General features: G+C 42.4%; 1 protein-coding gene across 4 annotated transcripts in view; it reads right to left on the minus strand.

The window, feature by feature from the left end:
- Positions 1–21,422, minus strand: part of LOC110527725 (LIM domain-binding protein 3) — a 42,651-nt gene extending 21,229 nt beyond the window's left edge. Inside the window, exons 1-3 of one of the 4 annotated variants that reach the window (XM_036983425.1) lie at positions 21,320–21,376; positions 21,008–21,200; positions 1,825–1,976 (exon numbers count right to left, since the gene is read on the minus strand). In XM_036983425.1, coding sequence (XP_036839320.1) covers positions 1,825–1,976; positions 21,008–21,103 — 248 coding nt within the window. In that variant the 5' untranslated portion in view covers positions 21,104–21,200; positions 21,320–21,376. Of the gene's footprint in view, positions 1–1,824; positions 1,977–21,007 lie in introns of all 4 variants that reach the window. The other 3 variants (XM_036983420.1, XM_036983428.1, XM_036983422.1) reach the window with 3 other exon arrangements.
- Positions 21,423–22,536: the final 1,114 nt, after the last annotated feature.

Below are 22,536 nucleotides of genomic sequence, written 5' to 3' on the forward strand. Positions count from 1 at the left end.
GGTTTCCTCCAGCATCTTCACATGGTCCTTTGCTGTTGTTCTGGGATTGATTTGCACTTTTCGCACCAAAGTACGTTCATCTCTAGGAGACAGAATGCATCTTCTTCCCAAGCGGTATGACAGCTGCGTGGTCCCATGGTGTTTATACTTGCATACTATTGTTTGTACAGATGAACGTGGTACCTTCAGGCATTTGGAAATTGCTCCCAAGGATGAACCAGACTTGTGGAGGTCTACAATTTTTTTCTGAGGTCTTGGCTGATTTCTTTTGATTTTCCCATGATGTCAAGCAAAGAGGCACTGAGTTTGAAGGTAGGCCTTGAAATACATCCACAGGTACACCTACAACTGACTCAAATTATGTCAATTAGCCTATCAGAAGCTTCTAAAGCCATGACATCATTTTATGGAGTTTTCCAAGCTGTTTAAAGTCACAGTCAACTTAGTGTATGTAAACTCCTTACCCACTGGAATTGTGATACAGATACATAAATGAAATAATCTGTCTGTAAACAATTGTTGGAAAAATGACTTGTGTCATGCACGAAGTATATATCCTAACTGACTTGCCAAAACTATAGTTTGTTCACAAGAAATTTGTGGAGTGGTTGAAAAACAAGTTAATGACTCCAACCTAAGTGTATGTAAACTTCCGACTTCAACTGTATATTCATTTTGCAGCGATGGGCCTTCTCTGCTAAATTATTGCCACCACTCCCCAAAAAAATACGATTTTTTTCAGGATGGTAAAAATGTTTTCAGTTTCAACTTAAAACAACTACAACACATAGTGCCTTTAGAAATAATTCACACCCCTTGACTTGTTCACATTTTGTTGTTACAGCCTGAATTGAAAATTAATAAAAATATAAAAAAATGTTGTCATTGGCCTACACACAGTACAACATAATGTTGAAGTGGAATACAGTTTTTCGAATTATTTTACAAATTCATTAAAAATGAAGAGCTGATATGTCTTCAGTCAACTCCTTTGTTATGGCAAGCCTAAAGTTCAGCAGTAAAATTTGATCTCAAAAAGTCACATAATAAGTTGCATGGACTCACCCTGTATGCAATAATAGAGTTTAACATGATTTTTGAATGACTACTTCATCTCTGTACTCCACACATGCCGATAATTGTAAGGTCCCTCAGTTGAGCAGTGAATTTCAAACATATATTCAACCACAAAGACCAGGGAGGTTTTCCAATGCCTAGCAAAGAAGGGCACCTATTGGTAGATGGGTAAAAAATAAAATTTTCTGTGAGATATGGGTCAGTACACAAGCATTTGTTCCAAACTAAATCAATTCAAGCATGGTCCACAGACCGATGCTGCATGCTAATAATATTGTTACACTGATTTTCTTTTTCCTATAGTAACATTGACAAAAAAAAATTACTAAGTGCACTTCTGGTTATTTCTATGGGGAGCACACTGTGTCAGAGGGAAAAATAGTGACATTGTATTATGTATATCCAATGATAAAAGTATACCAAAGCCATCTTTGGTTCTCTAGTTTTAGCCAGGACAACAGGTGTACAAATATAATTATTTATATTCCCTCCCTCCATACATTCCCTCTCTCCTCAGATGACAGAAAGGCCACATCTCTACCTCTAAAAAGATCTGAGGCAGCCCACTCTGTCTCCCTGTGCGTGTTTAAAACGACACCTAATATCTCTGTCTGATCATCAATTATGCCACTATAAGAGTTGGCCCTCAGAGAGGAGAGGGTGTGTGTGTGTGTGTGTGTGTGTGTGTGTGTGTGTGTGTGTGTGTGTGTGTGTGTGTGTGTGTGTGTGTGTGTGTGTGTGACGTACTTCTGCATGGTGAGGGCCAGGTTGAAGCTGGCAGACTTGATCTTGTTCTGGGCCTCTAGGTGGGTCATGCCTTCAGTGCTGACCCCGTCGATGGCCACGATGATGTCACCCTGGATCAGGTTTCCCTGCTGTGCCTTACTCCCTGGGGTGATCTGTGGACGGTCAGCACACACATAGGTCAATCATAATGTGCTTTGTCAAATGGACACTAGTGCTAAGCGATTAACCAAAATGTCTAAACATAAAAAATAAAATACAAAAAACAGCTAATTGACAGACATCAGTTCAATTATTATAATAACATTTAGTTCTGTTTTATTCTGTGAGCTTGATGGTCAGTTTCTATAGAGATAAATTAGATCAACCCCGAACTTTGAAATTTAGTAAGGAGTTGTAGTTTCCAACAGGCCAATATTCTACATAGTTTAGTGCAAAAAATGTGGTGATTAACTACAATGACCATAATCCATTGTCCGCCCGCTTACTTGCACAGTCTCGGTCTGTGTGGAGCAGACACTAAGAGCTTGTTGAATGAGAGACAACGCACGAGAGGGATAAAATCAGTTGCATTGCAGGACTTCCTCTACCTGAAAATACATGATGTAAGTGATTGATAGTTGGTATTCAACAGTCATAAAAGTATGCCTTATTTACTACCACTTAATCACAGCAGAGAAGTAAATATCTTAGGTCAATGAAATGGGAATGGAATTGATCAATGGTGTTATGAGTGAGCTGCCTGTCACGTAGGGCTCGGCTTAAGTCTCTCAGAGGTGCAAAGCCTCCTGCCAATCACAGTCAGGTGGAGCCCGACAACCTGTTTACACTGGACACAATAAGAGGACACAAGTGTACAGGCAGGCCTCCATGTCTAATCTTTGACAGCTGACTACATAACCTAACATGCGGAATATTCTGTGATTATTACATTATCTCAGTTGTAGTACAGTATGTTATTATGGGTGTAGAAGACAGAACTTGGACGATCAGTTCATCAGTAATCACGGTCACACTTTATTTGGATAGTCCAGAAAGTCCATCTGTAGATGCTCAATAGATGGTCATACTATCACCAAACTATCTGTTGATAAGCAACTGCGTGCTATGGTTCGGTTTAGAATAAGGGTTACGTTTAGGGTTAGGATAAGGGTTAAGGTTAGGGTTAGGGTTAGTAGATACACTATATATACACAAAAGTATATGGACATACCTTGAAATTAGTGGACTCGGCTATTTCAGCCACACCCGTTGCTGACGGGTGTATAAAAGCACACAGCCATGCAATCTCCATAGACAAAACATTGGCAGTCAAATGTCCTTACTGAAGAGCTCAGTGACTTTCAATGTGGCATCATCATAGGATGCCACCTTTCCAACAAGTCAGTTCATTAAATTTCTGCCCTGCTAGACCCGGTCAACTGTGTTGTTATTGGGAATTGGAAACGTCTCTGAGCATTTAAAAAAAAAACTACTTTTAGTCATTTAGCAGATGCTCTTATCCAGAGCAATTAGGGTTAAGTACCTTGCTCAAGGTTACTGGCCCAACCAGCAACAACGGCTCAGCCGCAAAGTGGTAGGCCACACAAGTTCCAAACTGCCTCTGGAAGCAACGTCAGCAAAATAATTGTTCGTCGGGAGCTTAATGAAATGGGTTTCCATGGCCGAGCAGCCGCACACAAGCCTAAGATCACCATGCGCTCGGCTGGAGTGGTGTAAAGCTCACCGCCATTGGACTCTGGAGCAGTGGGAACGCGTTCTCTGGAGTGATGAATCATGCTTCACCATCTGGCAGTCCGACAGACGAATCTGTCCCCGCGGCAATGTTCCAACATCGAGTGGAAAGCCTTCCCAGAAGAGTGAGGGCTGTTATAGCAGCAAAGGCGGGGACCAACTCCATATTAATGCCCATGATGTTGGAATGAGATGTTCGACGAGCAGGTATCCACATACTTTTACATACTACATTACATGTAGTGTAGTTAGTTGAAATGTTAATGATACTCCATCTGTAGATGCTCTACAGACTAATCTAAATAAAGTGTTAGCGTAGTCACCAATGCGATTCATGCCTCCGAACAAACCAGGAAACATCTAATTAAGTGCCCAGGATCATTGGTACACTGGAAACTATCTGTAATGTCCACCATTTAATGATGAAACTAGGGGAGAAAGGATGGGGAGGCTTCCAGACCACTCATTAGCCGATTTATCAGAGGCAGGGTTTTATTTATTTTTATTTTTGCCTCCCCCCTCTTTAACCCTCCAGTTTTGACACCATCTGCCCTCGTTTATAAAAACCACCCTCGCCCCAAAATATCCCTCCTGATAAAAACCCTTACCTCACCTAATCTCATGGTCTTTATCCCCATATTTTACTCACAGAAGTAGTACACAGTAATTGGCTGCTTCCTGTTCAAACTGCCTGACATTTCTTACTTACCCACTTTTCATATTCCCGCAATAATTTCCATCATTCAGGAAGAGAGGAATAAAAGAGCGAGAGAAGTGAGAGAGCTCTCATAAAGCAATCTAACTGACCTAATCCCTTGAGTGGAAAATGAAAGTCAGGGTGGCTTATTCATTATTACTGTTAAAAGAATATGGAATAACATTGCAACAATAGGGTCTGTGTGCACTTTCATCAAAGTGAAGAGAGTGAGTCGGCTGTAGACCGAGACACACTTCATTCATTAGAATGAGATTTGTATTTATTTTATTGAACCTTTATTTCACTAGGCAAGTCCGTTTAAGAAAAAATCTTATTCACAATGACGGCCTACCCCAGCCAAACCCGGACGATGCTGGCCAATTGTGCCTCGCCCTATGGGACTCCCAATCACGCCCGGATGTGATTCAGCCTGAATTCGAACCAGGGACTGCACCTCTTGCACTGAGATGCAGTGCCTTAGACCGCTGTGCCACTCGGAAGCCAAGATGAATGGCACAGACTTCACAGAGAAGAGAGAAATGCAAATGAGGAACAGAAAATGGAGAAGTGAATGGGCACTGACTTCAGAGAAGTGCAAATAAGATTTCAAAATCAAAGTAAACTTTAGCATTAAGGGGTTTAGTATCTGTGATTGCTACAACCATTTATGGACTGTTAAATTAATGATATATAGCTATAGAAGTTTTTAAGAATATAACTTATAACTGTCTATGAGTTTGAGAGTGGATACATTTCTCCCGCCCCATCCCTCAGCTGTTTACCAAAAATACAAACAATTGAGTAATCACACACTGTTGCAGACCCGTTTGAGTGTGTTGTTGAAATTTCTCCACTAATCAGTTACATCCAGGGGGGCTTTTCAGCTGTGCATTTCGGGAAACAAGCACCCCCCCTCTTCCTTGTCACTCCTCACAGTTCTATGAATGAAACTAATTCAAATTGGCCTACACCTCATTCCGGTAAAAAACAGACTGTCCCCACAGCGGTGCAGAAGGCTGTCTGAGGCTGGTATCAAGCTCCACCAGCCATCTCGGTCTGTTGCCTTCACATATATCCCTCTCTCGCTATCTCTTCCACTCTCCCCCTCCTTTTCCCTCTTTAATTCCCTTCTTCTTACTCCTTCTCTCTATCCCATTATCTCGCTCCCTTTCTCACACCCCGCTCTCCCTCTTTTTCTCTCCCTCTACTCATCACTCTCTCTTTCCCTCCCTCCATCCCTATCCATCTCTCTCTGAGTGAAAAAATTAAATGGGTCCCTGTCTGTATCTCCCTGGGGAGCTCAGTTGTCACTAGGCACGTGCAAGACAGCCTGCAACTAGCTGGTGAGACCACTGTGAAGAGCTCATTTAAAACACACACCAACAGGGAACTGGAAATAACCGGTGTTGGAAAATATATTCTCAGGGCCTTCAGAAAGTATTCACACACCCCTTGATTTTTTTTTACATTGTTGTGTTACAAGGTTGGATTAAAATGTATTTAATTGTCCCTTTTTGTCAACGATCGACACAAAATACTCGAATGTCGAAGTGGAAGAAGAATTCTAACATAGGTAAAAAATGTATAACAAATAAAAACACTAATATATCTTGATTACATAAGTATTCAACCCCCGGGGTCAATTCATGTTAGAATCACCTTTGGCAGCGTGAGTCTAAGAGCTTTGCACACCTGGATTGTACAATATTTACACATTATATATTTTTTCAAGTAGGTTGTTGATCATTGCTAGACAGCCATTTTCAAGTCTTGCCATAGATTATGAAGCTGATTTAAGTCACAACTGTGACTAGGCCACTTGGTACGCAACTCGAGTGTATGTTTGACCTTGTGTGTTTTAGGTTATTGTCCTTCTGAAAGGTGATTTTGCCACCCAGTGTCTGTTGGAAAGCAGACGGAACCAGGTTTTCCTCTAGGATTGTGCCTGTGCTTAGTTTATTCTGTTTATTTTCATCCTAAAAACTCCCTAGTCCTTATCGATGACAAGCATACCCATAACATGATGCAGCCACCACCATGTTTGAAAATATGAAGAGTGGTACTCGATGATGTGTTGTGTTAGATTTGCCCCAAACACAACGCTTGGTATTCAGGATAACAATTTATTTTCCACAATATTTGTATTTCTGTTCAGGCTTCCTCTTAGCACTGTCATTTAGGTTAGTATTTCAGGGCAAATACAATGTTGTTGATCTATCCTAAAAAAATATATATATCACAGCCATTAAACTCTAACACCATTTGCCACATAGTGAAATCCCTGAGCGGTTTCCTCCCTCTTCGGCTACTGAGTTAGGAAGGAGGCCTGTATCTTTGTAGTGACTGAGTGTATTGATACACCATCCAAAGTGTAATTAATAACTTCACTATGCTTAAAGGGATTTTCAATGTCTGTTTTTTTTCCACCCATCTACCAATATAGTCCTTCTTTGTGAGGCATTGGAAAACCTCCCTGGTCTTTGTGGTTAAATCTGTGTTTGAAATTCACTGCTTGACTGAGAGACCTTACAGATAATTGTATCTGTGGGGTACAGAGATGAGATGGTGTTTAACATGATTTTGAATAACTATTTTTTGATTTATTTTTTCACCTTTATTTAACCAGGTAGGCCAGTTGAGAACAAGTTCTCTATTACAACTGCGACCTGGCCAAGATAAAGCAAAGCAGTGCGACAAAAACAGAGTTACACATGGGATAAACAAACGTACAGTCAATAACACAACTGCACACAGAGTGAGTCCATGCAACTTATGTGACTCGTTAAGCAAATCTTTACTCCTGAACTTATTTAGGCTTGCCATAACAAAAGGTTTGAATACTTATTGACTCAAAACACGTCTGCTTTTTATTTTTTAATCATACATTCTTTTTTTTTAAAGAAATCCACTGACATTATGGGGTATTGTGCGTAGGCCAGTAACAAGAAAGATTAATTTATTTCAGCTTTTATTTCTTTCATCACATTCCCAGTGGTTCAGAAGTTCACATACACTCAATTAGTATTTGGTAGCATTACCTTTAAATTTGTTTAACTTGGGTCAAACGTTTCCGGTAGCCTTCCACAAACTTCCCAAAATAAGTTGAGTGAATTTTGGCCCATTCCTCCTGACAGAGCTGGTGTAACTGAGTCAGGTTTGTAGGCCTCCTTGCTTGCACACGCTTTTTCAGTTCTGCCCACACATTTTCTATGGGATTGCGGTCAGGGCTTTGTGATGACCACTCCAATGCCTTGACTTCGTTGTCCTTAAGTCATTTTGCCACAACTTTGGAAGTATGCTTGGGGTCATTGTCCATTTGGAAGAACCATTTGCGAACAAGCTTTAACTTCTTGATTAATGTCATGAGATGTTGCTATAATATATCCACATAATTTTCCTCCTCACGATGCCATCTATTTTGTGAAGTGTACCAGTCCCTCCTGCAGCAAAGCACCCCCACAACATGATGCTGCCACCCCTGCTTCACAGTTGGGATGGTGGTCTTCGGCTTGCAAGCCTCCCCCTTTTCCCTCCAAACATAACGATGGTCATTATGGCCAAACAGTTCCATTTTTGTTTCATAAGATCAGAGGACATTTCTCTAAAAAGTACGATCTTTGTCCCCATGTGCAGTCGCAAACCGTAGTCTGGCTTTTTAATGGCGGTTTTGGAGCAGTGGCTTCTTCCTTGCCGAGCGGCCTTTCAGGTTATATCGATATAGAACTCGTTTTACTGTGAATATAGATACTTTTGTACCGGTTTCCTCCAGCATCTTCACAAGGGCCTTTGCTGTTGTTCTGGGATTGATTTGCACTTTTCGCACCAAAGTACGTTCATCTCTAGGAGACAGAATGCGTCTCCTTCCTGAGTGGTATGACGGATGCATGGTCCCATGGTGTTTATACTTGGTACCATGTTCATCTGTACAAACAATAGTACGCTTCAGGCGCTTGGAAATTGCTCCCAAGGATGAACCAGACTTGTGGGCGTCTACAATTCTTTGATTTTCCCATGATGTCAAGCAAAGAGGCACTGAGTTTGAAGGTAGGCCTTGAAATACATCCACAGGTACACCCCCAATTGACTCAAATTATGTAAATTAGCCTATCAGAAGCTTCTAAAGCCATGACATCATTTTCTGGAATTTTCCAAGCTGTTTAAAGGCACAGTCAACTTAGTGTATGTAAACTTCTGACCAACTGGAATTGTGATACAGTGAATTATAAGTGAAATTATCTGTCTGTAAACAATTGTTGGAAAAATTACTTATGTCATGCACAAAGTAGATGTCCTAACCGACTTGCCAAAACTATAGTTTGTTAACAAGAAATGTGTGGAGTGGTTGAAAAAAAGAGTTTTAATGACTCGAACCTAAGTGTATGTAAACTTCCCACTTCAACAGATAGATAGATAGATATAAATCTAAGACATTAACAGAATGATTAAGTGATTTGTATTTCCTGCAGCTTCCTGAAGAGGCAATGAGAATGCCCCTGTCTGTGTATGATGTGCGCATCTACCGCTTTGTGTAACCGTTAGCGAAAACATTCAATTAAAATGTTAACTTCAACGTTGCCCATGCTTACCTGGCAGAATGGTATCATGATTATTTGCATCAATCCAGTGAGTATTTGCAAACTCTACCATCACATATGCACTACAAAAACACTGATAAACAACAGCCTCTTGCTAGGTGTGCACTTGAATTAAAGGGTAACTACACCCCTAAACAAATATTATCAGATTTTTCCAAGACCTCAAAAGGGGTCTCCTCATGCGGCTGAAGCATTATTGTGGACTTAAAAACATGCAATGTTGTTGTTTTTCCATTGCAAAAAAAAGGGAAAAACAGCCCCCCCCCCCCAAGAAATACACATTTATTTTTCAAAAATAAAATACATAATTGGAAGAACAATGGCATTTATTATATTGCAGTGATCCTGTACATAAGACTTTAATCTCAAGACAGGTTCAAATATTAAACACGGAGCCTGCTGCTGTATTTAGTGGGGAGTCCTGAGTACCGCAGAGGAAACTAACCATTGGAACAGGGAATGTAACCGATGACAATCTCCTCTGTGAACAGAGGTAATAAAGGACATTCCTGGTGTACACTACATTTTTATAGATGGGTCACTGCTAAACCACAATCTAAGGCCCTTCAAAAGCCTTCGATGGCCATTAATGGCTATTGATTGCCCCACACTCAATTGGTAAAACTGACTTTCTATTCTACTGCCAAAACCACTGCTGGATCACAGAGTGGTTTGTCATAAAATCCTGTCCCTAAATAAAGTGTTTCTTGATCATGGTAAAGGAAAATCTCCTGAGCCAGTCATAATGTATTACTGGAGCTCCTAGACATTGTGTCCGTGCTGTTTCTCAGATTAATATTGAGGGAAAAGAATGATGACAGTCATCGTTTATGACAGGGTCCAGGACAATTGACAGGAGCTTATTAATATAATTTATGCTTTGCTATATAAAAGGTTGTGATTAAAATAATAATTTGAAAAAGAGACTAAAACGCCACAATGTTTTAACAAAAATAGTTTCTCCCCCCCCCAAAAAAATCTGATCAAGCCCCTCTAAATATTTATTATTATCATCATCCATGAATAAATCAAACTGTACTCAGTGAATGTCCGAAAATGTGTCATTAGTCTGAGGGGACAGACTATAGGGACAGACCAAGGAACCGAGAGACTGGCAGGTTCTTACTGCTAACCTACAAAGCATTACATGGGCTTGCTCCTACCTATCTTTCCGATTTGGTCCTGCCGTACATACCTACACGTACGCTACAGTCACAAGACGCAGGCCTCCTAATTGTCCCTAGAATTTCTAAGCAAACAGCTAGAGGCAGGGCTTTCTCCTATAGAGCTCCTTCTTTATGGAATGGTCTGCCTACCCATGTGAGAGACGTAGACTCGGTCTAAAACCTTTAACTCTTTACTGAAGACTCATCTCTTCAGTGGGTCATATGAATGAGTGTAGTCTGGCCCAGGAGTGTGAAAGTGAACGGAAAGGCACTGGAGCAACAAACCGCCCTTGCTGTCTCTGCCTGGCCGGTTCCCCTCTCTCCACTGGGATTCTCTGCCTCTAACCCTATTACAGGGGCTGAGTCACTGGCTTACTGGTGCTCTTCCATGCCGTCCCTAGGAGGGGTGCGTCACTTGAGTGGGTTGAGTCACTGACGTGATCTTCCTGTCTGGGTTGGCGCCCTCCCTTGGGTTGTGCCGTGGCGGAGATCTTTGTGGGCTATACTCGGCCTTGTCTCTGGATGGTAAGTTGTTGGTTGAAGATATCCCTCTAGTGGTGTGGGGGCTGTGCTTGGCAAAGTGGGTGGGGTTCTGTCCTGCCTGTTTGGCCCTGTCCGGGGGTATCATCGGATGAGGCCACAGTGTCTCCTGACCCCTCCTGTCTCAGCCTCCAGTATTTATGCTGCAGTAGTTTATGTGTCAGGGGGCTAGGGTCAGTCTGTTATATCTGGAGTACTTCTCCTGTCTTATCCGGTGTCCTGTGTGAATTTAAGTATGCTCTCTATAATTCTCTCTTTCGGAGGACCTGAGCCCCTAGGACCATGCCTCAGGACTACCTGGCATGATGGCTCCTTGCTGTCCCCAGTCCACCTGGCTGTGCTGCTGCTCCAGTTTCAACTGTTCTGTCTGCGGCTATGGAACCCTGACCTGTTCACCGGACGTGCTATTTGTCCCAGACCTGCTGTTTTCAACTCTCCAGAGACAGCAGGAGCGGTAGAGATACTCTTAATGATCGGCTATGAAAAGCCAACTGACATTTACTTTGTGACATCGGCTGATGTAAATACATTTGATTGATAAATATACGTTGTATTTACAATGGTGTTTGTGCTCCACTGGTCAGTCAAGTCAACTCTATTACAATTGGTGCCATAGAGGACAAGATAGTTTGATCAAAGAGTTACTAGTGACCCTCTCCATCTTACAGTCAAGGTGACCATCAGGGTCACGCCGTAATAATGCAGGAAATGAGATAACACAGAGATTACATTGCTACTGGAGTAAAACATGCAACAGGTGTTGCTCCATTTTTTAGACAATCTTTCCCCCAATGATGACTAAAATGGAAAACGTCTTCCATCAATAAATGAGTAAAATCCCCCCCGCTGGCTAAATAAGCTACAAAATCCAAGTTCATTGAAACTTCTGTTTCTCACTGGAGCCACCAAGCAAGTAAGAAGACGATGTTGGGGCAACCAGGAAAAACAAAGGGCTTGAGAGAGAGGGTGAGGAGTGGATTACCAACTGGCTCACAAAACCTGTACCAACCGTCCACCCCGACTCTGGTCTATTGATATCTGGGTGAATGGCTGGCTGATATGCCAGCTCAAATCTCCTGTGCACTCACAACACACAAAGGACTGGCCTGTTCTATGGGCCAGGCAAAGACCATGGGGGAAAGTGGGGGCACAGAGAGAGAGAGGAGAAATATATAGCCATAATGACATTTCAAATGTCTCTATTTATGAGTGTTTACTGTTCCTCTTTTATTTCACTTTTGTTTATTATCTATAACATATGTTGCCAATAAAGCCCTTTGACTTGAAAGAGATAAATGTAAAAGGGAAGCAAATAGAGAGAGAAAGAAAGAGGGAAATCAGTAAAGAGTCAGAAGTACAGTAGCTAACTAAAGAGTGATCGCCAGCCAAAGAGCTACAGTATCGACATGCTGAAATGAGGCCCCACACTCTTGTATCACAGTTTCACTGGCCTGCCACGATGTAATCGCTTCATCAGATCATGGTTTGATTCATATTTTATTCATTATGGGGTTGTCCACTTATCATGACACAGAACTTCTGATTTGATTCATCTATGTGTCCCCAACACATTTGATTCAATACGTATTAATTCAAACTGCTCTTTCACAAGATCATTCTGTATTAATTCAAACTGCTCTTTCACAAGATCATTCTGTATTAATTCAAACTGCTCTTTCACAAGATCATTCTGTATTAATTCAAACTGCTCTTTCACAATATCATTCTGTATTAATTCAAACTGCTCTTTCACAAGATCATTCTGTATTAATTCAAACTGCTCTTTCACAAGATCATTCTGTATTAATTCAAACTGCTCTTTCACAAGATCATTCTGTATTAATTCAAACTGCTCTTTCACAAGATCATTCTGTATTAATTCAAACTGCTCTTTCACAAGATCATTCTGTATTAATTCAAACTGCTCTTTCACAAGATCATTCTGTATTAATTCAAACTGCTCTTTCACAAGATCATTCTGTATTAATTCAAACTGCTCTTTCACAAGACCATTCTGTATTAATTCAAACTGCTCTTTCACAATATCATTCTGTATTAATTCAAACTGCTCTTTCACAAGATCATTCTGAGGTTTCAAAAGTACACCCAATGCTTTTACATAAATTAACATAAATTAACAACAGGTTTATGAGAGGGAAACACTTAAAAACCCAGAAGTTCTCTTGCTAGTACGGTATTCATTTCAGGGGAAAATAAGGTCTACACCATATTTACACAGAATAAAGTGTTTCATTTGTCCAAAATATGTGTCATTTTACAAGTCACATACTTGAAGACCAAAGCTTGAGTCTTAGGTTAGTTTCTGCTAGCAAGCGCAAAAAGAATCAGGGTGACCCGATATCCTATCCCCCACACCACTGCTCTACCCAGCAGTCCTAGTCTGCCTTGGGAAAGCCTCAATGCTTCTTCACAGGTCAACAGTCCAGATTACCTCTCAGTAACAGCAATTAAACCCCATGAGAACACAGCCATCATAGGCTCCAGGAGACATTAACCCACCGCTGACACCAATGGACAGCTAAGAGAGGCTGAGTTAAGTCCCAACTCGGTCCCCTGACCCCTGAAGGGGTGGAGGTGGGCACTGTTGGTATATATAGCCCTCACAATCTGCCGAGCAGCGCTGACCTTCAGTGGCTTGCTAAAAACAGCCTTGCCTGTCAGCAGCCCCAGTCACTGGCTCTCGTACCACAGGCCTGGGGGGGGGGGGGGGGGGGCTGGAATGCAGAGGCCTGTGAGACCCGGGCTAACATCACAGACACATTATCAAACTGAGTCAGCAGCCTACTGACTGCTCAGGACCTCAATCTTCAGTCTGCTACTGTGGGGGGAGGGTTGCATCTTGTTTAGAGTTGCAGCGAGCTTGATTGATAGGAAGAGGGAATTTAACTGGGGAGGAAGATACGGCCCATAAAACTATTTAACTGGGGAGGAAGATACGGCCCATAAAACTACACATAAACCCGTATGGATTCGGAGAAGTGGGGGAATTCAGACCGCACAGTAAATTGAAAGGGTACAAACTGCATCAAGCAGACCTTGTTAAATCCTGGGGGCAAGGGGAGGAGTTTGACATTCATCTAATGTACACCAGATGGGTTTAGAGGGTGTGCCTTGTCTGCTGGTTCTAAGACAGGTACAGTATTTAAGTCTAGTGTATGACACTGATTTATGGCAAATCTACAAGGCCGACGCTCTACAAAGGTTTAACAACTCAGCGGTCCAAGGGTAAAACAGACAGTGCTATTCTACTAGATATTGCCTATAAACATGATGTGCTTCACCCTCACACAAGGTTGCATTTAGCCTACGTTAAGATAATTAGACGCGTTTAGTGATGGCTGGATGGTGTACTGTATTTACTGATTTGAATGAACGAATCAGCTCGTCAAATCCACCTTGTCACAGACAGGGTCACATACCCAACATGAGGATCAGTGTATGAGAGGCAATGACTCTAAAGTTTGAAAGCATGGCCCCATTTGCCCTCGATCTCGGGCCGACACTCAAACAGAAAGAACATAATCACCCGCATCCACTCAAGGGGATGTGTTCATCTGTCAATATCAAGTCTCACAGCCAGACTAAAGGCTGTAAGCAATGACCACTTTACCGCAACATACTATAGCCAAGAAGCTTTAACTAAAACTGTCAGATGAGCCCTTCTGTGTTGGATAACCAGCCCTCCCTCAATTGAAACAAATACTATTGCGGAAGGTAAGAAGACACTCGAAACTCAACAACCTAGGCCACTGCCCAGGGGAGGAGAAGAGACACATTTTAATAGCAACATGACACAGCTGAGCCCGCAAACTGCAAACAGAATTTCCGTAAAGGATGATTACAGATCAGATTAAAGCCTGTTGTAAAACGTGATCTTCTGAGGCTTTATTGGAGGACAGTCGAAGAAGCTCAAATAAATTACATTTTGTTTTAATCACTTTCATGAGTCCCATAAACTTCTTGATAACATGAATTGTTGCGAGCCAAGGTGTCCTAACAGGCAACGCAGAATAGAAAGGATCATATCACAACCAGCAATCCTGCATGTGCCTCTCAATAGCGTGGGTAGGAGCGTTGGGCCAGTAACCGAAAGGTTGCAGGATCGAATCCCTGAGCTGACAAGGTAAAAAAAAAAATCTGTTGTTCTGCCCCTGAGCAAAGCAGTTAACCCACTGTTCCCCGGGCGCCGATGACGTGGATGTCAATTAAGGCAGCCCCCCGCACCTCTCTGATTCAGAGGGGTTGGGTTAAATGCAGAAGACACATTTCAATTGTACAACTAACTAGGTATGCCCCTCTTCCAATTCAGTGCTATTCTCCTTACTGTACCCCAGAGATTTGCTATGTACACATTTTGCATTCCGAGATAATGGATTTCCTTGCTGACATTTCTCTCAGACATCTTATGAAGGCCACATTAGTTTTTAATCGCAGTCCAATATTAAAAGGAAATGTCATAGTGCTCCCTCATAACTATGGGGAATTTATAATCCAATAAAATGGTGACTCACATCCGAGGAACTACAGGAAAAGGCGGGCTGAACAGGCCCCCATTATGATTGACGGGGCTGTAGTGTAGCGGGTCGAGAGTTACAAGTTCCTTGGTGTACACATCACCAACAAACTATCATGGTCCAAACACACCAAGACAGTTGTGAATAGGGCACGACAACACCTTTTCCCCCTCAGGAGACTGAAAAGATTTGGCATGGGTCCCCAGATCCTCAAAAAGTTCTACAGCTGCACCACCGAGAGCATCCTGACCGGTTGCATCACCGCCTGGTATGGCAACTGCTCAGTATCTGACCATAAGGTGCTACAGAGGGTAGTGCGTACTGCCCAGTACATCACTGGGGCCAAGCTTCCTGTCATCCAGGACCTATATAATAGGCGGTGTCAGAGGAAAGCCCATAAAATTGTCAGAGACTCCAGTCACCCAAGTCATAGACTGTTTTTTTTGCTACCGCATGGCAAGCGGTACTGGAGCGCCAAGTCTAGGACCAAAAGGCTCCTCAACAGCTACTACACCCAAGCCATAAGACAGCTGAACAATTAATCAAACGTACACCAGACTATTTACATTGCCCCCCCCTACATTTGTTTTGAACATTGCTGCTCCTCGCTGTTTTTATCTATGCATAGTCACTTCACCCCCACCTACCTACCTATGTACAAATGACCTCAACTAACCTGTAGCCCCGCCCACTGACTCAGTACCAGTACCCCCTGTTACTTTTTATTATTATTAATTTTTTACCTCTGTTTATCTGGTAAATATTTTCTTAACCAATAGTGCAGTTCAAATAGAGTTAAGGGCTTGTAAGTAAGCATTTCACTGTAAGGTCTACACTTGTATTCAGCGCATGTGACAAAAAAAGTTTGATTTGATGAGTCGTTCTCTTGAGGACAACAGAGACAGCAGCTGATTTTTCTCACACAAAGAAGCCAAGTCACATGCAAGCCAGCCAGGACCGGAATGTGGACAAATGAAGTGCCCCACTTGAAAACAGAGGACATTTTTTTTGAAAGGCCCCTCTTCCAACAAGGTTTATTTTCATCCCAACATCACAGTGTCCCACTTGAAAACTGCAGAAATATTTTTGAAAGGCCTCTCTTCCAACAAGGTTTATTTTCATCCCAGCCTCACAGTGAGGTATTTATCATGGTCTGCTGCTTGATATTATAGCAGGGTTTCAAGTTCATGCTTCCCATGTGGTATCTGCTTTAGCATCACTCCTGTTTTCACCTCTACACCAGGGGTGTCAAACTTACGGCCCGGGCGCTCCAATCCGGCCCGCGGGTGGTTGGAGTCATTTTTTTTTTTATTAATTGAAACTGTGTAGAAATGATAATGGACCTACATTCATACAGTTTATTGATGGTCCAGCACACTAATAATCATTAGACAGTCAGAGAGCATTAAAAATTCCAAAAACAATAGAGAGAGGACAATTTTTTGCAAATGTTTGCAAATGTTGATGGCAAGGAACCGGGGCGGCAGGGTAGCAACAGACTGAGCTCAAATGCTTTAAACTTGAGCCAAGAATTGAAATTGCATTTCACATGCAAAGGTGATGGTATCTAATTCATAGCCCATACATGAATAAAAATATATGTTTGAAATGTAATGAATTAGCACCTTTTGGAAGAGAGGTCATTGAACCAGGTATTTTGTATAACGTTAGACAGAGCTCTTAACCCGTTTCAGTATACCCAAAGCCAGACCTAGAGTTTAAGACATGCTCCAGAACATTCGCGACTACCAAGTATTTTCAAAACCTCCCGCTTTGGGTTGGATGTGTCAATGTGTAGTTCATACTTTGAGCACAATTACGGTCTTCCCTCAATTAGCCACAAAACCCATAGTTTGAAAGAAAATGTTTTTCTGGATGCTGTACTGCGCCATTTTCCCTACATTTTCCCCCCACGTGGGCCAGCCCCCTAGCCATTCCAGTTCAACCAATGAGCTTCAGTCCCTTGCCATATGAGTGACAGCTAGCAAGATGCACATGATTCATCCATAGCAGAGAGAGCAATGATGTGGTGCACATACAGTGCATTCGGAAAGTATTCAGACAACATTGACTTTTTCCGCATTTTGCTATGTTACAGCCATGTTCTAAAATTGATTAAATTGTTTTTTTTTACTCATCAATCTACACACATGACAAAGCAAAAATAGGTTTAGAATGTTTTTCAATAAACTGAAATATTCCATTTACATAACTATTCAGACCCTTTACTCAGTACTTTGTTAAATCAGCGATTACAGCCTCGAGTCTTCTTGGGTATGACACTACAAGCTTGGCACACCTGTATTTGGGGAGTTTCTTCCATTCTTCTCTGCAGATCCTTTCAAGCTCTTTCAGGTTGGATGGGGAGCGTCACTGCCATGTCCGGGCTTTGGCTGGGCCACTCAAGGACATTCAGAGACTTGTCCCAAAATCACTCCTGCGTTGTCTTGGCTGGGTGCTTAGGGTCGTTGTCCTGTTGAAAGGTGAAATTTTTCTCCAGTTTGAGGTCCAGAGCGCTCTAGAGCAGGTTTTCATCAAGGATCTCTGCTCTTCGCTCATTTTCCCCCTCGGTCCTGACTAGTCTCCCAGTCTCTGCCACTGAAAAACATCCCCACAGCACACCCACACCACTATGCTTCACTGTAGTGATGGTGCCAGGTTTCCTCCAGATGTGACGCTTGGCATTCAGGCCAAAGAGTTTAACCTTGGTTTCATCAGTCCAGAGAATCTTGTTTCTCATGGCCTGAGTGTCTTTAGGGGCCTTTTGGCAAACTCCAAGCGGGCTGTCATGTGCCTTTTACTGAGGAGCGGATTCCCTCTGGCCACTCTACCATAAAGGCCTAATTGGAGTTCTGCAAAGATGGTTGTCCTTCTGGAAAGTCCTCCCATCTTCACAGAGGAACCCTGGAGCTCTGTCAGAGTGACCATCGGTTTCTTGGTTACCTCCCTGACCAAGGCTCTTCTCCCCAGATTGCTTACTTTGGCCGGGTGGCCAGCTCTATGAAGAGTCTTGGTGGTTCCAAACGTATTTAATTTAAGAATGATGGAGGCCACTGTGTTCTTGTGGACCTTTTAAAAAATATATGTTTTAGAGTAACATAACATAACAAAATGTGGAATAAGTCAAGGGGTCTGAACACTTAGCTGACTTGCAGGGGCGACAGGTAGAGCGTTGGGCCAGTAACCGAAAGGTTTCTAGATCGAATCCCTGAGCTGACAAGGTCAAAATCGTTCTGCCCCTGAACACTGTTCCTAGGCCATCATTGTAAATAAGAATGTGTTCTGAACTGACTTGCCAAGTTAAATAAAATAAAACAACTTTCTAAATGCACTGTATCTGCACATATGTACGCAATTTTCGAGGACCACTTTTGGCTCGTGAGCTCTACTTTCAGAACTACTGGCTAAAAAGTATACAAAAGTACTCGGAAAATCCATTTAACTATTCTAACCCTGATAAACCCAGCGTAATATACAGTAAAGCATGCAGACAAATGAGAAGAATAATCTACAGCGTCAAAAATGGAATGTTACTTGTGCCCGCATCATGGAAGTTTACTCAACCTTCATAGCTATACTGTTATAATAATGTTTCAGATTTGAATTTTAGTAATGTTTTAAGTCGCTTGAGATGTACTGCACACAGAGCATCTTATAACACAACACATCTTTTTACAGCCATAATCCATCCAACCAGACCTCGCCCCTGGGGATCTGTCTCACAGTGCTAGATCTTATGTAGCCAGCTATATCACGGACATACTGTAACATGACATGGGTAATTGGAACCACCACAGTAGCCGTTGCAGTATGTGTGTACAGGGCTGAGGTTGTGCAGTCCAGGCCGTCACATGTGAGTGACACGAGCAGCAGCTTGGTCATCAGCAATTTAACAGCAATTTAACAACCCAACCCCCCCACCCCCTTAACTTCCCTCTCTATCATACAGTGCATGCAAAGTATGTAGGCTGCAACACAACACACATTCTCTCCCTCTGTCACACCTGGCTATGGAAAAAAAAAAAAGACAGCAGTCATGGACCACCCAAACAAACAGCATGGTCCACCGGTGGGACAGGAACTATTTATAGGCGGGAGCAGGAGCTCTAAGCAGGCGGAAGTTCCTCTCCACCTGTCAGAGTGCTGAGTGACTGAGCCTTGTGCTCCTGTGCTGCAGACTGGAGAGCCCAGCTTGAAGGCCTCCTTCAGATCCTGTAGATCTGAAAGGACTGTATTAATAATAGTAATAGCTATACTACTTTGCCCTTTGAAATGCTACAGTAGGTGGACTTTTTACTGTGTGGCTTACACTTCTCCAATCCTTTCAGATCAAGTAAGGAGAAGGGGCAATAGGTTGATTTGGAAATAGCTGCATTCTCCATGTCAACTTCTGCCTCTCTGATGTGCAGAGACAGAGCAAAGACAGAGACATTACTTTGACAGGCACGGCATCTGGCTGTGCATCTTTCTATTCTGCGGTGTGGGTGCTGAAAACCAGTCCATGTCAGGGAGTCTTCATCACCGTAGAGGGATAAATGGAGAGCCTGTCCAGTGAACATTGTTCTGTGGCCACAATGTATGAGTGGATGGGTGACGGAACGCCATTGAATCCTTTCAGTGTGGAGCACATCCAACTGCCACTGTTTGACACCCCTGGGTCTAATTATATGCCTCTATTTTCTCCAACCTCAGGTTCCTCTAATGCCAGTCAGTCACACAACTGAGTGGAGAGACTTTCCTCACCTGGGGCCTAGGAATAGAAAAGGATCTGTGCGTGCGTGTGCGCGCGCACACACACACACACACACACACACACACACACACACACACACACACACACAAGTCCTAACATAGGTAATGTCAAGGTAATCTACAAGTGAGTTATGCACATATATCCAAAGATGCACCCGTCATGAACACATATGCTTCAGGAATACACACCAGAGCACACATACCAGACTCCTGTTATTCCAGTTTCCTCGTTTCTTCTAAGAAATATCTCTTCTACAAATATCTGTTTGAATGGCACTGATAGATTGATGTTCTTAGAAGAGATGTTCATCGAAAATGGATTTTTTTCTTCCCAGAAAATAACTTGTAATATTCAGGTCACAACACCTCTTACAACACCTCTTACTAAAACAAAGTGGGGAAATACACCTCGAAACCTCAAAATTACAGGGTGAAAAAAAAAACTATTGGTTCAGTTTTTGGAGAGGAAATGGCAATGAACCCACATATCGGGTTGTGACAGCACAAACGCAAAACACTCAAAAAGGCATAACCACAGCTGGAGTAGCAACTGAAGTAACTATGTACGTCGTGCCACGATTCCAGACTGAAAATACACAAGTTGGCCGGCATCCTCCCCCATCCACCAATTTCGGTTTCTATGTTCACATGGCAGAGTTTTGGCATCATTTTATGCATGGCCTTTACAATGTGTAAGGTGAACATACTACTACAGAAAAAAGTCAAACACAACAAAGCCTATTCTCAGACTTCAGCAAATGCCAAGCTTTAGCACTGGATTGTCAATACCACACAATGATACCAACCAATGAGACAAATGTATTGAAACTACTACAATAAACACTGCATCCCAAACAATCTATCAAATCAACCAAACTTCCCAAAAAGGACCACCATGTTTAACATACCCACAAGTACTGTACTAGTACCGTAGCAGTAATCCAATACTTGACGTCATACAAGGGTTTGGTGACTGCGTCAAGCACCGACCGTCATGTAAACCACAACATTGAGATTCAAGCTTAATGCAGGACAAAGGATCGTCTCATTGGTCAAAAGACACATGGGCTATGGGATGGAGAAATATCTTTGTGTGTGTGTGTGTGTGTGTGTGTGTACACAAAGTATGGTTATATGTACTTTGAATTGGTTGAATCAAGATCTTACCCTGGAGATGGTCAGGGGCATGTTGAAGTCCTTGCCTCCCTGCAATCGGAAGCCCCATGGGGCCGGCCCACTCAGAGAAATATTGTAGCTACTCATTCTTCCAAAGGCTTTGATTGCTTGTGTGGTTTAATCTTCCTGCAAAGTGGTGTCCAAAAATGGAGGTAGAGGGGGTGGGGCAGGAGCCAAGTAGCCTCTGAAAGCAGAAAAAAAGGTGCAAAAAAAAAGAAAAGTACAGGTGAGGACAAAAAAAAAGATACAATATCTCCCCGAAATGTCAAATGAGACTGGGAGCACAGCAAATTAAAAACCAACCCAGTTCAGCCACAGACAAATATGTAATTCACGCCTAACCCTTTTTAAATAATGACAGAAAGAGAGACAGAAGAGAGTAGAGAGCCAGAGGAAGAGAGGTCTTGCCTGTTTAGATGAGCTGAAGTGACAGCCTAAGAATAGTCACCCCTCTACAGAAAGCAATAGCACAGTGGCAGTGGGAGGGGGGGGGGTCCCTTATATGGCATGTAAGGGAACACCCAGCACGCCAGGCATGCCATGTTTCACAGGGCTAATATAGCCTCTTCCTAGGCCAACTCCAGACTAGGGTCTTCCCAAAATCGTGTCTCGTCAACACCTCACAATGTGGGTGGTTTCAGGAAACATCTCGTTAATATTACAGTAACAGTACACAGGTAGCAAAAGACAGTCTTGATTGTTAAGTCGAGGCTAAGGTTTGATCCTGTTTGATTTCTCCATGTGCTCCACTTCCACAACATTCTACCCCAGTTTAGATTCTCAACAGTTGAGCAACAGGTTAAAAACTGACCACCATCCGAGTCCATTAAATTTGGCATTTTGGCAAAAAGACACTTCTTGGTATACCATACAGTACCAGTCAAAAGTCTGGACACACCAACTCATTCAAGGGATTTTCATTGTTTTTACTATTTTCTACATTATAGAAGACATGTAGTAACGAAAAAAAAAGTGTTCAACAAATCAAAATATATTGAGATTCTTCAAAGTACCCACCCTTTGCCTTGATAACAGCTTTGCACACTCTTGGCATTCTCTCAACCAACTTCATGAGGTAGTCACCTGGAATGCATTTCAATTAACATGTGTGCCTTGTTAAAAGTTAATTTGCGGAATTTATTTCCTGCTTAATGTGTTTGAGCCAATCAGTTGTGCTGTGACAAGGTAGGGGTGGTATACAGAAGATTGCCCTATTTGGTAAAATACCAACTCCATTTTATGGCAAGAACAGCTCAAATAAGCAAAGAGAAACGACAGGTCATCATTACGTTAAGACATGAAGGTCAGTCAATGCGGAACATTTCAAGAACTTTGAACGTTTGTTCAAGCGCTGTCGCAAATACCATAAAGCGCTATGATGAATGATTCTCATGAGGAACGCCACAGGAAAGGAAGACCTGGAGTTACCTCTGCTGCAGAGGATACCAGCCTCAGAAATTGCAGCCCAAATAAATCCTTCAGAGTTCAAGTAACAGACACATCTCAACATCAACGGTTCA

The sequence above is a fragment of the Oncorhynchus mykiss genome, chromosome 1 (assembly GCF_013265735.2).
Source record: "Oncorhynchus mykiss isolate Arlee chromosome 1, USDA_OmykA_1.1, whole genome shotgun sequence".
Lineage (NCBI taxonomy): Eukaryota > Metazoa > Chordata > Actinopteri > Salmoniformes > Salmonidae > Oncorhynchus > Oncorhynchus mykiss.